Genomic DNA, 17408 nt, shown 5'->3' on the forward strand with positions numbered 1-17408 from the left:
CAGGGGTAGAAGATTCCCCCTGCTCGCTGTCACAACAGGGATGCAGGGGCCGGTGCTACAATAACACACTACATGTTACACCCATGTTCAGATTTATGAAAGAATTTTTTTTTTTTTTTCTTTGTATGCTAGAGACTCAGTGGGAGGCACCAGAAGGATTCCAGGAGAATGAGGACAAGCCTGAAGAGGTGAGAGGTGGCACAGTTTTTTTAAAAAACAATAAATGGAGAATGTGGTTTATATGTTTCTTACACTGACCACAGCATGTTGGTTCAGGCAAACAGAGGTACCTTTTTAAACTTTAATTGGCTTTGAGAGCTTTTCAGAAACCGCAAAACCCAAGGCAGTCAGTAAAGGTATGATTGGTTGATGAGATTGATGGCCAATCGTGTGTCATGGGCAGCAAGAGGAGACTGGAACAAGCACCAGCTTCATAGTAGGAAGTCAATAGAAACATGCTGGTGCCACTTTAGAAACCATAAGGTTAGTGGAGTCACTTAAAAGCACCAACGTGAAAAAACTTTAATAAATAATAACTTTAATAAATAAACTTTAATAAAACTTTCATAAAAAAAACATGTTATACTTACCTGCTCTGTTGCAGTGGATTTGCACAGAGCAGCCCAGATCCTCCTCTTCTTGGGTCCCTCTTCTGTGATCCTGGCCCCTCCTTCCTGTTCAGTGCCACCACAGCAGGCACCTTGCTATGGGGGCACCCAAGCTGAGTCACAGCTCCCTGTGTCCATTCAGACACGGAACCCCAATCTGGCCCCACCCCCTTTCTTCCCTGATTGGCTAGCTGTGTTGGATTGCCTGCAGCGGGAACCAATGGCACCGCTGCTGTGTCTCAGCCAATCAGGGAGGAGATTCTCAGCCTGCTAAGACACTCGTGGACAGAGAGGGACCTCAGGTAAGTATTTGGGGGGCGTCTGCACACAGAAGGCTTTTTATCTTCATGCATAGAATGCATGAAGATTAATAAAAACCTTCTGCCTTTACAATTCCTTTAAAAAGATTAGGTCATTTAATGTGTTGTTATTGTTGCAGAATGACTTCAGCACAATCATTTCTTTCATTTATGTAAGCACACCAGTATCACTACCATTCCATTAGGTTTAAAAAAAAGTGTGTGATTTTTCTGTTCATCCATGCTTACTTAACCACTTAAGCCCCGGAGGATTTGGCTGCTAAACGACCAGGGGCTATTTTGCGATTCGGCACTGCGTGACTTTAACGGACAATTGCACGGTCGTGCAATGCTGTACCTAAACGAATTTGGCGTCCTTTTTTTCCCACAAACAGAGCTTTCTTTTGGCGGTATTTGATCACCTGTGCGATTTTTTTTTTTTTTTTTTTTTTTTTTTTTTTTTTTGATCACGTGCTATAAACAAAAAGAGCGTCAATTTTGCAAAAATAGCAATATTTTTCCCTTTTTTTTATATGAAATTACCCCCAAAAAAAATGTAAAAATCAAAATTTTTTAACATTTTTGGCCAATTTGTTTTATTCTACCTATGTTTGGTAAAAAAAATCGCAAAAAGCGTATTTTGATTGGTTTGCGCAAAAGTTATTGCGTTTACTAACAAAGGGAAAGATTTTTGTCATTTTTGGTGTTTTTTTTTTTTAACGCGTAATGGCGGCGATCTGCGATTTTTTTTTTTTTTTTTGCGGTACTGCGACATTGGGGCGGACAGATCGGACCCTTGACTGACATTTTTGACACTTTTGGGGTTACCAGTGACATTTCTACAGTAATCAGTGCTATATATATGCACTGTTACTGTAAAAATACACTGGTAGTGAAGGGGTTAACTTTATTTGAGAGGGAGGGGCTGTGTGTGTCCCTAGGGGCGTGATTCTTACTGTGATTGGCTGTGGCTTCAGCTGTATGCAGAGTGATCAACGGATCTACATAGTAGATCCATATGATCAGCTCTCATACAGAGGGGAGAATGACAGGCAGCTTGTTTACACAAGCTGCCTGACTTTCTCCCTACCCCCGCCGATCGCAGAGTGGCCGGCGGACATCGGGTCCGCCGGTCACACGCGCGGGGGGGTCCGTGACCACGCGGGAGCGCACCTCCGGCGGCGCGCGCTCGCTCCCTAGACCCTCACAAGCTAGTGACGTAGCCCTACGTCACTTTGCCTGTGAGGGGCTGACCGCCGACGTAGATCGGCGTGCGGCGGTCGGCAAGTGGTTAAGAGAGGAATTCAGATTAGCCAGCACCTTCAGCCACTGCCATCTTCTACTTCCATCTACCATCCCACACTAAATAATAGATGTGCATGTTAAATGATCAGAAGCTTCCTTTTAACCACTTGACCTCCGGAAGATTTACCCCCCCTTCATGACCACACCATTTTTTTGCCATAAGGCACTGTGTTACTGTAACTGACAATTGCGTGGTTGTGCGACGCTGTACCCAAATTTTGTGTCCTTTTTTACCCCCTCCCAAAAAGAGCTTTCTTTTGGCGGTATTTGATCACTTCTGCATTTTTTTCTTTTTTGGGCTTTATAAACAAAAAAAGCCTGACAGTTTTGAAAAAACAACAGTTTTTACGTTCTGCTATTAAATATATCCAATTTTAAAAATTAAAAAAAAAATCAAATTTCTTCATCAATTTAGGCCAACATGTATTCTGCTACATAATTTTGTTTAAAAATATCCCAATGAGCGTGTATTGATTGGTTTACGCAAAAGTTATAGTGTCTAAAAAAAAAAAAAAAAAATGGGCTATTTTTATGGAATTTTTTAATTTTTTTTTACTAATGGTGGCAATCAGCAACTTATAGTGGGACTACAATATTGTGGCAGACAAATCAGACACTTTATTTTGGGGATCAGTAACATTAATGCATTGATTAATGTAAAAATAATATAACAAATATGTACAGTCATTGTACTTATGACACTGGCTGGGAAGGGGTTAACAGGGGTTTTCTGTGTGCCTAGCCAGTGCTGGTGTACTGTGGGGGAGGTCCTTTTTACTGTGGGAAGGCATTGATCCATGTTCCTGCTTTGCAGGAACACAAGATTAATGCCTTCCCTACTGACAGAACGGCGAGCTGCCTTGTATACATAGGCAGATCGCCGTTCTGGCTCTCTGCCTTGTTTACATAGGCAGATCGCCGTTCTGGCTCTCTGCCTTGTTTACATAGGCAGATCATCGTTCTGGCTCTCTGCCTAATGATCGTGGGGGGCGGTGGACATCGAGTCCGCAGTACCCACGGATCAGCTCCTACTGTGTATAATTCCAGCGGGAATTGTGGATGTTATATTTATTGTTCAAATATTCTCTTTGTGTAGCCAGCTGTAGACCTATTTTGCCAGTAACTAGGCTCCATATGGCAATAGATTACCATTAGGCCCCTTTCACACATGCTGTCCGTTGATGGATGAAAAACGGACATCAATGCATCTCTATGGAAAAATGGATGATCATCAGTTTATATTCCGCATCCGTCCTCATCCGTTTTATTTAAACTGATCAAAGCTCTATTTTTCTTCCGTTAAAAATAAACGGATCGGACGAAAAGGATGTAAACTGACAAATGGTCAGTTTTTCATCCGTTTTTGCATTGGTAGTGGATGTAAAAACTGATGAAAACCTGATGATTGCTTCATCCTTTTTGACGTGACTGAACTAATGAAATGAATGGTGTGCATGTGTGAAAGGGGCCTAAAGGTCAACAGTCATATAAATCCTGTGATGGTTTGTTTTGTGTGACGTTTTTGCAGATTTGGCTTTTCTGATACGATTTTTTTTTTTTTTTTTAAATAGCAAGGAGCCAAATCTGTGTGGGTAGAAGGTGTATCTGAAGAGGGGTATACATACTACTACAATACTGAAACAGGAGGTATGGGCTTCTACCAATAATCGTAGCCTATCCATTACCCTGACTGCAGTAATTAAATGGGGTTTTATTTTTGCAGAATCCAGGTGGGAAAAACCAGAGGAGTTTGAATGTGGTCTTCCATCTAAAGAAGATCAAGAAAGTTCCTCAGACAAACCAGATACCGCAGTAGAGAAAGAGGCTGACAGCGTGGAGTTAAAACCTGAGACCTCAGATGAGTCCAGCCAATCAGAGGAAGACACATCAGCAACAGTATCAAAAACTCCTAAAATCAATTTCCGGGTAAGACCATTGTTTAGGATAACTGAGGAAAAAATAGACTTTTTCCATCATGGAAATTTTCAAATTATTATGATATTGGATTCAAAATTTTATGAATTTACATTTCGAAACTGAACTCTAATTTAAGTGCTGTTTTTGATGGTTCGGTTACCAAAAAAAGCCGCTGGGTTCAATGGGGCCTTCAAAAGAAAAAAAATCAATGCTTCTACCTTTTATATATGCTTTAACTGTTGCCTGAGCATCCTTAACTTGACTGCCAGTGCCACCTGGCCCCGACCTTCTTTCTAAGTGTGCCTGGTTCAATTTTGTTACAAAGCGGGTTTGGCTGCTTCTGCCAGTGTCTGAGCACCCTTATCTTGCCAGTGTATAACTTGGAATTAGTGGCTCACGCTGCTTGTGCATCTTGGAATTTTTTTTACCAAGAAGGTTAACATATAATGGCTGCTAGAAGCTTCTGCTGCTTTTTCTGATTTCCATAGACAACATTCCAATCATTTTTTTTTTTTTCATACCCTTATCTCATTAGGCACAGTAGCCATGAGCTTACTTAACTATTTTGCACAACTTTGCATAATTAATAGCTTTGTAAAAAAAACATTTTAAAGCTGAACCCAAGGTCCTAATTGCATACCGGCACTGGTCTATGCATAGCTTATAATGCCTGAGGAATCACTCTGAAAGCTGGCAATCACTGTAGTATTTGTCAGCCCTACTACTATGATTGCCTCAATCTCCCAGGTCTTGTACCGAGTGGCTGCCCTATTGCACAATAATCACAGGGGTCACTCGCTTGACAATAACACCATAAACCGAATGCCTTGGCAAGGATGAGGTGAAGATTGTGACTTCACTGTCTACCCCTTCAGAGAATGCCTTGTATTCATTAAAAAAAAAAAAATACAAAGTGCTCTGTGAATTGGAGCAGATGCTTGCCACAGGAACTGAAAGATTGCAGAAATCACTATAGGGGCGCTGACTTCTACAGTGACCGTCGGCTTTTATAGTGGTTTCTTAGGTATTAGATATTCATACTTGCATTGGTCCAAACCAAAGTAAGTATGCAATTAGGATCAGACCCGAGTTTAGCTTGAGAACACTGAAAATGGGGACGATTCCAAACAGTCTTTAAAGCAAAACTTCACCCAATAGGGGAAGTTTCCCTCTTCCTCCTCCTTCCCCCCCCCCCCCCCCCTCTCCTCCTTCACATTTAGCACATATTGGTTTTTTTTTTTTTTTTTTTGGGTGGGAGTGGGTACCTGGTTTTGACAGGTAAATGCACCCCCACTTCCGGTAAGATTGCAGCAGCGATCTGAGCAGAAGTTCGGCGCCCCCTCCCCCCACAGCCTTCTGGGACATGTCACATATCCCTGAAAGCTGCAGGACCAATCAAATGGCGCAGCACGACTTGCGCATGCACAGTGAGCAGCCAGGCTGTGAAGTCATGAACAGTGACAGCTGGCTGCCCATACTTTAGTATGCTGGCGCTGGAGGCCGAAGCCTGACTAAGAAACCGGCCAGGTAAGGACACCACTGGATCCTGGGACAGGTCAATGTCTAGTGTGAGTGACTGAGGCACCTCTTTAAGTCAATGGGAATCCGAAACCAGGTTACAAAATGTGTTTTGCTGAACCCCAAGTTTATCAGAAGTTATGGTAGTAGGTGAGAGAGTACTGTAAACATGTCATATTTAATAATGATGTGCCCCAAAGCTAAATCATCTACACTACAGGATTACAGGACTAATGGCTTGCAGCATAATTGTGCCCGAAGACACTTAAGCCTAAAACAATCCTGTGCAACTACAAAATGCTGATATAGTAATGTCTTTGTGGACTTTTTTTTTTTTTTTTTTAATACAGAAAATAAATTATTAAACACACCCATTGTAGGCTGCTTGACGTAGGAAAATATAACTTTGTGGCTTGCACAATTTAATTAAAATTTGTATTTTGCAGAGTAAAAAGGAAGATAAAAAAGATGAGACACCTGAATTAGATGATAAAGAGGAGGAAGACAATGAAGTCAAGCAGGACAATGAAGAAGATAATTCCCCTCAGAAACTTCCCATCCAAAGACCGAAAAAGGCGAATCCATATGGGTCATGGGAGGAAGTTAAACAGGAGGAAGACCCATAGTAAGTAGTAGTAGTGTGTATACTGTGTCATACAGCAAGGAAGGAGCTTTCCATGAAAGGTTGGCCAGCTCCCACCCACTGTCCAGACCTTCTGTATCTCCTGCCCTCCGCTCTGTGTAAGGTAGGACGTTATACAGTAGAGGGGTGAGGACACTACTGTGAAGAGGGAACTGCGATGTGAAGGGATGATCTTTAATGTAAAGGGGAGGGAGCTGGGGTGTACAGGGGGGACTGAGAACAATGATATAAGGGAAGAGGGTGTGGCTGGGATGTAAAGGAATTGGGGAGTTGGTGATGTGAAGGATATGAATCATCGCACACTGCAATCTCGACCCCTTCGGGACGAAAATTTTACTGACTGGATCTCCATGAATTTGAATTCAATACCTCTTCTCTAAACTGATGACCTGTGAGGCTTTTAAAGTGTAACCTATGGAACATTTAGGGTACAGAAGTTGGTTGCCGTTTTACAGGCTCACGCTGTTTTAAGGTTTGACATGTGGAGAATCTATTTACCCAACACTTATCTTTTATATTTTACCAAAAAACTGTTGCTCTAATATTATGTGATATACATGGAATTACCACAGTTTTTTTTTTTTTTTTTTTTTTTTTTTTTTCCAGGCTTTAAGAAAATATATAATGTTTTGGGGGTTTTAAATAATCTTCAGGCATAAAATCATTTTTTAGTTCAATCTTATTTTTATTGAAAGAGAAGGGTTTTACAGAGTTAGGGGAGAAGCATGGGGGTATGAAACATACAGTGAAATAAATTGTGCAGGTATGACATATGGTAAACTGTGAGTAAGTGCATACAACAATCAATATCAATAAGTGCAAATAAGGAACCTAAACCGCCAGGTCCATCAGATCCTGGCAGCAGCACAAGGTCAAGAAAACAGCAACTTGGGGTGTCAGGTGGTAACATAAATAGGAGAAAAGTCAAGGAAAGGCCAACACCAGTATAAACACTCTCATGGCTGGCGTCACTTGAGGAGATTATGGGAAGTGTGGTAGGCATTGATAAATATCCCGGCTTTCCATTGAGAAGCGCCTAAAAACAACAAATAAGCAAAAGAAGATTGCCTTATGGTGTAAATGGTACAGCCAGAGAGGGGAATAAAGGTAAGAGGATGGGATAAAGCAGGAGAGTGTAAAGAGGTATGCCAAGGGGGCAAAGAAGGTAGAGGAAATCAGGAGGGGCCGCCCACGTCCCACTACTGCCCCCCAGCACCAGGTAGCACAGACGTCTCGAGCCAGGACTGAAAGGCATCCGAACACCGAAACATGTCCCAGGACCTCCAAGCAGCAGAGAATTGGTCCTCCCTATCCCCCTCCTGCGCCAACAGGTTTTCCATGTCTCTAAGCTGATCCAGTTCCAGAGCCCACTCAAGTTTAGAGGGTACACGCTTGGTCTTCCAGTGTCTGGGTATCACCGTCCGAACAGCCGCCAAGAAAAACCTCAAAACGTCTCTCTTGATCGACCGGAAGGAGCCGGGTAACTAAGACAACAGGGCCAGTTCCGGTGTCGCAGGAACATTGGTTGCCTGGAGCATGCAATACAGAGCTATAATTCCAGTCCACAATTCATGGATCTGGGGACATTCCCACCAGATGTGAATAAGCGTTCCCCTAGAGGACGTGCACCGCCAACATTGGTCCGACTGGAGTGGGTCAATGTAGGCGATCGAGGAAGGGCACCTGTACCATCTGCTCAAGAGTTTGAACCCCTTCTCCTGAACTTGGGTAGCAGGAGACAGCGAGTGGGTCATCGCAAAACATTTGTGCCAGTCGGTATATGAAAGGGTTCGGCCCAGGTCCCTGTCCCAAACAGCAGTATATGTCGGTAGGTCAGGGCGGAGGGCACGCAATAACAAGGAATATAAGAGAGACACCGTGTGCGTGGGGGGAACATCCTGGAGCAGGATAGAGTCCAACTCCGAAGGGTCTCCCCTTACATCAGTCAACGAGGGTAGAGTGTGGATATAGGAGAGGGCCTGGCGGCGCTGCAGCCAGTTCACACGATCACCACTGGGGGTGGCGGATGTAGGAGACATCAACAGGGACGGGTCAGCTCGGAGAATTTGGGACACCCGTCGATGGTCCGTCGCGTCCCAGGAGCCAAATCTGGAACACGAGGCCGCCGGAAGGAACGCTGGGGATCCAAAGAAGGGCGTCATGGGGCCCTGAGGACTTGACAGACGTCCCGATTTATTCAGGCAATCCCAGACCCGTAAGGTCTGACACGTTAAAGCGCCGAAAGAAGTGTGGCCACGGAGATGTACCGGGGTCCAGGGGAGTGCCCTGAGATCGAAGGGAGCCAGAAGATGTTCAAGTTGCACCCACAGTTTAGTTGGGGCATTGTGAAACCAATCCACTAAGCGCGTCAAGGTCGCCGCTCGGTGGTAGAGAGCGAAATCTGGGATACCAGTGCCCCCTCTAGACTTTGGAAGGGTGAGAGTCGCATATTTCAAGCGGGGTCGGCTATGAAGCCATACAAATCTCGAGAGTGCTTTGCGTAGCTTGTCAAAGAAGGAGGCAGGTATGTGGATAGGAAGCGCTTGAAAGAGGTATAAAAAAACGAGGTAGAACGTCCATCTTCAGAACATTGATCCTCCCAAACCAGGACAAGCGTTTTGTGGAGTAGGTAGATAGGTCAGATAGGGTTTTAGTGAAGAGAGGGGCAAAATTGTCAGGGAAGAGTCGTGTCGGGTCAGAAGGTAACTGAAAACCCAAGTAGCGAACGGAGGACGATCCTGTCTTAAAGGGATAAGCATCCGAGATACGCTGGAGAGTTGAGTTAGGCAGGGAGATATTTAGTATCTCCAATTTAGAGTGATTAACTTTAAAGTTGCTCATAAGGCCAAATTTGCGGAACTCGGTCAGGATCGCAGGGAGGGACTTTTGAGGAGAAGTGATGTAGAGCAGTAGGTCATCGGCAAATAGTGCCAGCTTTGAATGTATGGGGCCAATGGTCAGTCCGCAAACATTGGGGTTGTTGCGAAGTGCAACGGCCAAATGTTCCATAACCAGGACATAGAGGAGCGGAGACAGGGGGCAACCCTGGCGCGTGCCGTTGTGTATGCTGAAAGCAGGGGACAGGGAACCGTTAATTCGGAGCCTAGCGGAAGGCGACTTATAGAGGGCCATAATTCTAGCTAGCATCAACGGGCCTACACCGATTTGCTCCAGGGTAAGACGTAAAAATTGCCAGTCCACGCGATCAAAGGCCTTCCCCGCGTCCACCGTCAGCAGGCATAGGGGTATAGCTTGGGAGCGGGCATAGTCAGTAGAGATAGGCCTGTAATTGGCGCACGAGGCGGGGTCTTTCCCCGGATTTGGAATTGGAGATATGTGGGCCTCTAACCTCTGAGGGGGAAATGCAGAGCCGTCCGGAATAGAGTTAAATACCCGGGCTAGAAAAGGGGCCAAAAGGGGGCCAAACACCTTATAAAACTTGGCAGTAAAGCCATCGGGGCCCGGACTTTTACCGGCAGGGGAGGATGCAATCGCCGCTATAACCTCATCAGCTGAGATCGGTACTTCTAGGTCCGATACTGCTTCAGCAGGCAGGGATGGGAGGGCGGTCATCGACACATATGCGGCCTTGTCGTCGAGGGAGGCCCGTGGGGCACCCTGGGGCAGGGACGCAGAAATATGGTAAAGCGACTGATAGTAAGTCGCAAAGGATTGACCAATTTGTGTCTGGTCGTTGCCAGGGACCCTGTAGGGTCACGAATCTGGGTGATAAACGTAGAGGCAGTGCGTGGGTGGAGAGCGCCAGCCCATGGGCGTCCACATTTGTCCTGGGACTTGTATCTGTGCAGGGCCATTTTCTGGTCAAACGTGTGGGCGGAGGCCACATATAGGTCTCTAAGTTGGGAGCGGGCCGTAGAGAGGTCTGCCAGAACGGCATCGGAAGGGGTCCGGCTGTGCTTCGTTTCTAGTTCGCGCAGTTTTAGAGTCGCGGCTGCAATGGAGGCCGATCTTTCTTTTTTAAGCCGGGTACCCATCTGAATAAAGGTACCCCGTAGCACTGCCTTGAGCGCTTCCCACTGATAAGGGAGGGGCGTAGGGTCGTCAGCGTGGTCCGAAAAGAAATGGTTAACGACAGTGGAGATCGTGTCCACACAGCCCGGAGTCGCCAGTATAGAGTCATTAAGCCTCCAGGTCCATTCTCTCAGCGGAGTATCCGGGGGGGAGAGTGTGAGAAAAATCGGGGAATGGTCGGACCAGACCAACGTCCCAATGCCATCCTCGGGAGACCAATCAAGACAAGCCTGATCCACGAAAAAATAGTCTATCCTGCTATAAGACTGATGGGCTGACGAAAAGTGAGTGTAGGTCCGAGATGTCGGGTGGAGGATTCTCCACACATCAACAAGGCGCATGCCGTGAAGGGTACGCTTCAGAGCGCGTATCTTCGTATAGGAGAGGGATGAGCGAGAGGAGGAGGTATCTAGCAGCGGGTCCAAAGGGAGATTGAAGTCGCCACCCAGGATGACCCTCCCCTCCGCGAACCTCGCAAGCCGTTCAAGGTACCGCAAGGCCCAGGCGACCTGATTAGTATTAGGCAAGTAGAAGTTGGCGACCGTGTACATCGTCCCCCAGAGTGCAAACTTAACTAGCACGTACCTCCCCTGTGGGTCTGCAACCTGGTCAATCACGCTGACAGGTAGGGATTTATGAAATGCCACAGACACCCCTTTGGACTTCTGAAGCGGATTAGAACTGTGTATCCATCGGTTATAGTACCTGTTGGAGCAAGCAGGGACAGAGTCGGAGCAAAAATGAGTCTCCTGGAGTAGCAAGATATTGACATGGTGCTTATGCATATGATATAGAACTTGCCCCCGTTTAGAAGCTACATTGAGGCCCTGTACATTATAGCAGCCTAGGGTCAGTCGGGGGCGAGTACTTACCGTGTGGGCCATAGTGGGACGCGAGCGGGCAGGTAGAGGATAGTAGGTCACCAGGGGTATGCAAGCCGAGCCCGGAAAAAGGGGTCGGGGCACAGAAAAAAGGAAGTGGTAACCCGGAAAATAGGAAAAGAAAAGAAAAATAGAGAAGAAAAGGAGGGGAAAACTAAGTGGTACACTGAGGAGTAGACAGGGGGGACTCCAGGAAAGGAGCCAAGGAAACTCTGGTGCCTGAATACAGGACACCGTACGTTACATACGATACGGGCACAGAACCGTGCTCAACCTATGGGGGGGTGGAAATGTGAAGAGGGAGTTAGAAGCACACGAGTGGGTCCGGCAACACAGCAGACCTAAAAGAATCAGTTATGAGTACACCAAAGAAAAAATGACAATAACAGAGCTCAATACAGGGAGAATGGGAAAGATGCCGAATCGCGGCTATCGGGGGTGAAAGTCACACCTCATGACATATGGCAGATCAACAACGAACTAGCAATTGAAATACTAACTGATAAGACAAGATCCAACAGAATCATGCGGCGTCAGGTGTCCCCCCAAACCCCAGCTGTTCAGAACAACAGCAAAGCGCAGGAGTAAGGGCAGGTTTAAAACAGTAAGTGCAGGATGCCATGGGGCGATGAGCAGTAAATATGGAGAAAAATACATATACAAATTGTCACCAACTAGAAGAAGCATCATCATTGTATAGCAAGCAACACCAGTAACATGGAACAGAGGAACAGAGAAGCAACTAAGAACTTGTGGACCAGAAATCTTCAGCGGTAATGGTCACTCCGCGACCCCCTCAAACCCCAGCAAGATATAGCAATAGCAAAGGGCAGAAGTAAGGTCAGTCTCCGACGGATAAGGCTGGTAGCTGTGGAGAGAAGCATGGTAGAGTGGGAGAGGGAAAACAGGGGGTCAACAGACAGGGTCCGGTCACATCAGGACAGTCAGTGTAGAGTGCGGTATATGCGGTACTCAAGCTTCCGGTGACTGAGGGCGACTAGCCCCACTCCTGGGTATGGCAGAGCGTGAGCGGGAGCGCCATCTTCTCTGAGGAAGAGGGCCAGATGTCTGTGGTCGCACCCATTCAGCAGGAGGATCCAGCCAATTCGGAATGTCCACCGGAGTGTGACCCAGGAAGGAGAAGAAGTCGGTTAGTTGATCAGGATGCGCCAGCACAAACTTCCGGGAGTTGAAAGTTACTTTAATGCTGAAGGGGTGCCCCCATGTATAAGTGGCCCCAATTTGGCATAGCAAGTCCAGTAAGGGACGGACCACTCTCCGCATGTGTAGGGTGTTGCGGGATAGGTCGGGGTATAGGTGGATGGAGGAGTTATCAAAGTCTAGAGGACCCTGTTGCCAAGCCTTCCTCATAATTTCTTCCTTCAGGGTATAGTAGTGAACCCTACATAACACATCACGGGGACGATCCTCACCCCTACCTCCCGGGCCCCCCACTCTGTGCACCCTGTCTAGTTCGATGATTGTGGTAGGGGCTCTACCGAGAACCAGATTGAGAATGGCAGTCACAGTGGGTTTAAGGTCCGTGCCAGAGGTGAGACCCTGAATCCTAATGTTGTTCCTGCGACTCCTTTTTCGCCGCCTTTAATGCGAAGTTGTTGCTGTCGCAGGCGGCGGAGGTGGTCCCGGGAAGCAGCCTCCAGTGCGGAAATGCGGGACTCATGGGCTTCTTGAGTAGCGGTGACGGAGGCAACAGTGGAGTCAGTAGTGGAAATCTGCTGACGGATCGCATTTAATTCAACATGCAGGGAGAGTTCCATTTTAGAGGCCCAGGAGTCGAAGTCCGACCTGAAGGCCGAGAGAAGGGAGGCCGCCTCCGACCTGAGGGCTCCCCCACAATCCCGGACGTCAGGACCCCCATTCAGTGAAGAAGAGCTGGGGAGGTGAGGAAGAGGACGTTGCTGGAGAAGGTCGATCCGTGCAACCCGCGTCCACACCAAGAGAGGCCGGCTGAGACGGTGGAGGGGGGGGGGGGGTTTAGCTTTCCCCACTGCGCGACCGGTCGCCATCTTGTCAGGTCTAGGGGAGCGGGGTTCCGTTGGCGCAGTGCGCAGCAGGTAACGTTGCATAGAGCTCTGTTGAAGGTCTGAAGGGTCGGCGGGGTGGGAATTGCCCGCCGACATGTATATGGTAGGTGTAGCTAGACTAATACGTAACTGCTGGAGCCGGATGATCTCGTGGCTCAGCACCGCATGACCAGTGTCTTCAAATCAGTTGCTATAAAATCCACACGGGAATAAAGACACAGGCAGGTAGTGCAAGTCCGTTAATGTAGGAAAAAATTGAGCATAGCAATCCACAAAAAAAAGAGGAGCAGAGAGACAGGTGAACTGGCACAGGGATTTGTGAGGCAGGCAGTGGAGCCTGGTGCAATACTCTGCAGAGCTGAGAGGATGGAGCTGGAAAACTTCACAGCAGCAGACAGGCACTTGTGAGTCTGAGGGATACTCTGCAGGGGCTGTGCGACGGCAGGCAGGGAAGGACATCAATTGAAAGGGGTCAGTACACAGGCTTCAGGACCCCCTTCCCCCCCCCCCCCCCCCCCTCTGACTGTAGGATAGTAATAGCCAGAGAGTCCTTGTCCAGGCCACAACCCCCCTCGGCAATGGGAAGCAAGAGAAGCAGAGCGTGGCAGCTACACAAAAGGGGGAAGATGGGACCCCCAGTTATCCCTCCGTGGCAGGGGGGTATTCCAGGACTCACCAGGGCCGAAGGTGGGTGCAGGGTGAGTGGCAAGATGGCGGGCAACAGCGGTCAGAAACGTCCTCCCACAGCCGACGGGGTCCCCAGATGTAAAGCAGGCCTGGCGGCTAGTGAAGGGTCACTGGGAGGGCAGACTGCCGTGGGGGTGAAGCGGAGTACACCTCTTACCCTCCCCAGATTGCGTGGTGGCAGGTCGCGGAGGCCAGCTAGGCCGCGATGGCGCGGGTAGGCCGCGGGCGCCGCAATGGCACGATCCCCTGCAGGAGGGACGAAATATGGGCACGGATGGCTTCCCAGTCCCTGTCAGCTCCCGGAGAAGAAGTTTCTGTGCCAATCTGGAGGCCAGGTGAGCGGATGGCTGCGGATTAGGCTCTGTCCTGCACGGAGCTCCCTCTTCATGCGGCCATCTTGGCCTGCGTCCGGACACGCCCCTTCTAAAATCATTTTTTAAACGTGTGTTAAAAAAAAACAACAAACTGCTCTGGCAGTAAAAGGGTTAATATAGTACCACGAAGCTGTTAGGCTCAGTAATTTTGATCACAACTGCAGTGGGATTAACTACTTGCCGAATGACGGCTACAGTACGGTTGTCTAGTTCTGGGAGGCCGTCCATTAACAGCCTCCTGTGGTTGCACCCACCGCGTGCCCGCTTTGTGATCCCACTGTCTTTTCGGACATGGCTGATCACAGATTGAGATAAAGAGCCAATCAGTGGCTCTTTACCACGTGATCCGCTGTGTCCAATCACAGCTGATCATGGATGGAAGCAGAGGCCAGTTATCAGCACTCCTTTCCTTACACTGACAGGGTGAGGAGAGGAGAAGAGAGCCAATAACCAGCTTGTGTAAAAGAGACATCTACACTGACAATCGGGGCACTGAATATCAGTGCAGTCCCAACAGTGCCCATCAGTGTCACCTATCAGTGCTGCTTAATCAGCGCACATCAGTGAAGGAGAAAAATTACCTGTTTGCAAAATTTTATAACAAATAATGAACGATGAAAGTTTTTTTTTTTTTTTTTTTTTTTTTTTTTTTTTTCAAAATAAAAAAAAAAAAAAAACAGTGGTGCTTTAAATGCCACCAAAAGAAAGCTCTATTTGTGTTTAAAAAAAAAAAAATAAGAATTTAGTTTGGGTACAGTGTTGCATGACCGCGCAATTGTCATTCAAAGTGTGACAGTGCTTAAAACTGAAAATTGACTTTGGTAAGAAGGGGGTAAAAGTGGTTAAAAAAAACTGCCCACTTTCTAAATCGGGATCACACAACCCTCTCTGGGTGATATCAGAAAAGTAGGAGCAGTGCGTTTGTGTGTTTTTTTTTTTTTTTTTTTACTGTATCTAAATCCCAAAACAAAAACACACGCGCACATATATATATATATATAATATTGCATCTGGAAAGTTGCATATGTTTCTTTTTTGAAGCTTTTTTTTTCCCTTTTATTTTTCACCTGGTATTCCAGCCAGTAACCTACCTCCTGTCTTAGGGTGTCTGCATGCTGGATGAATTAATAAAGCAGATACCTCCTGGAATACAGCATTGTCCATCTGGGTGGAGGGTAGTCTTATACTAGTAGATTGAGATGGACTTGACTAACAAATTAAACCTGAACTCCAGCTAACACTTTATAAGCAGTTACAAAGGTTTTGCATAAATGAATAAAAGCTGACCATTGTAAGCACCCATGTCAGTGCTAAATAGTTTGTTTTAACCCTCTAACTGCCATTTTTGCTGGACAGCTTGGTCCGTTATAAGAAGGTAAAACATAACAGACTTAATGGGCAGATCACCAGGTATAAATAAAAGGAAGGTCTAAAATAAAACTAATGCATCCAATGTATTTTTAAGGATTGGTAAGGTGCAATATATTAAAGGCTTGCTTATGGGTTTAGATAAATTTTAACTTATCCTTGTTAGCAGTGCTGCTAACTTTATTGCTGTGCAGCGCTTCCTCTCTATTCTACACTAAAGATGGGTTCTCAAATATTGTTTCTCTAACCAGAATATTGTCAAAATCAATATACTTTTTAGATAAATTCCTACACAATACAGCCAAATACAGGGAGCTGGTTTGATGTTTATAGTTAGAAAAAGTTAATCTAATTATCATTCTACATTTTTTCTCACAGCGAGAATGTGGATTTGGAGCTTCCAAATATTGAATATGATGAGCCACAAGCTTCAATACCTGACCTCCCACAGGAGCCAAAAGTGAATTTCAAGGAGAAGACCATCACCTCTCTTGGGGACACAGTAGCTGGAGTTTCTGTTTTCAAAAAAAGGAAGCTAGAAAATGTAAAATCACGTAACATACGACAGAGACTGAATGATCAGTAAAGGACTTGGATCAGGAAAAATCTTTTTCTAAACTGTATGTTTGTAAGGATAGCAATTTTTGTGTGTATGGTGTGAATAAATGCTTTTTCTATTTTACTTTTATCATTTGAGTTTTTTTGCCTTTTAAAAACAAAATTTGTCTTATTCAGTAGTTCTGTTTAAGAGGAACCATCTTTAAAGCTTAAAGGGTAACTCCACTTTTGTGGGGGGATAAAAATAGAAAATAAAAAAAAATAATATAGCGTATACAATTGCAACACAAGTCATATTTTGATTGAAAGTTATTAAAAATTACCTTTCCTTTCCTCCTGCAGCGCTGTTATTTTCTGTAAAATGCAATATGGCTACTTGGAGGTGTTTTGTACACGGAATGTGTACAGAACGCCCCCAGAAACATAATTTCCTGCTTGTGTAATTGGCTCATTGATTTTCCCAGAAGTCTGCACTAGTAAGATACAAGTCAGAATTCAGACATCCCCTGTAACAGCAATGTCATTTTTGGTTTATTACTCCCAATAGGAAATTACTTCTAAAGGGATGCAGACCCTGCAATTTTCCTAGAGCCCTGCAGGTGCAGCAGCTAATTGACAATTATGAAACCACTCCCATATACCAAAAAAGTGAAAAATAAAAATAATCCCACCTAGCAGCGCTCAACTCAGAAAAGTGCACACAATATATTTGAACAAAATAAACAAACAATTAAATCAATAAATAGATATATATACTTGTGTTCAAATAATCACTGAAAATCCAATCCCAAAATTAATTAGTGGACAATAAATCAAGTGAAAAAAATCAGTGGAAAAATTCCATTGAAACGCACATGGATAAATCAATGTATAACTGGAAGTCCAATAGTAGGAGAATAGTGATATGTGATGATCCAGTGAGATTCCATTGTAAGCTGAACAGAAACACACCAACATAGTGTCTGCTACCTTTGTGCTCCACTACCCTCAGCTAGAATACTCACCCCCACTTTTTGCCCTCCACTGTAATGGATAGGGCTGATAACGCATAAACCATAAAAGAAAGAGGAGAGCCAACTAGTGCAATAACGTATGAACTAGTTTTTCTCTTACGTCCTCCGACAGTCGCCGCCTCCTCTAAGTCATCACTATTGGGTATTGACTTCTGCTCCG

General features: G+C 45.8%; 1 protein-coding gene across 2 annotated transcripts in view; it reads left to right on the forward strand.

The window, feature by feature from the left end:
- Positions 1 to 16283, forward strand: part of WBP4 (WW domain binding protein 4) — a 29952-nt gene extending 13669 nt beyond the window's left edge. For both annotated transcript variants that reach the window (XM_082247612.1, XM_082247611.1), the window contains 5 exons: positions 133 to 188; positions 3784 to 3859; positions 3936 to 4138; positions 6094 to 6272; positions 16056 to 16283. In XM_082247612.1, the coding sequence (XP_082103738.1) occupies positions 133 to 188; positions 3784 to 3859; positions 3936 to 4138; positions 6094 to 6272; positions 16056 to 16263 (722 nt within the window). In that variant the 3' untranslated portion in view covers positions 16264 to 16283. The remainder of the gene's footprint in view (positions 1 to 132; positions 189 to 3783; positions 3860 to 3935; positions 4139 to 6093; positions 6273 to 16055) is intronic.
- The last annotated feature ends 1125 nt before the right edge of the window (positions 16284 to 17408 follow it).

This window comes from Pelophylax lessonae (genome assembly GCF_965119305.1).
Source record: "Pelophylax lessonae genome assembly, chromosome: 2".
NCBI classification, from domain to species: domain Eukaryota; kingdom Metazoa; phylum Chordata; class Amphibia; order Anura; family Ranidae; genus Pelophylax; species Pelophylax lessonae.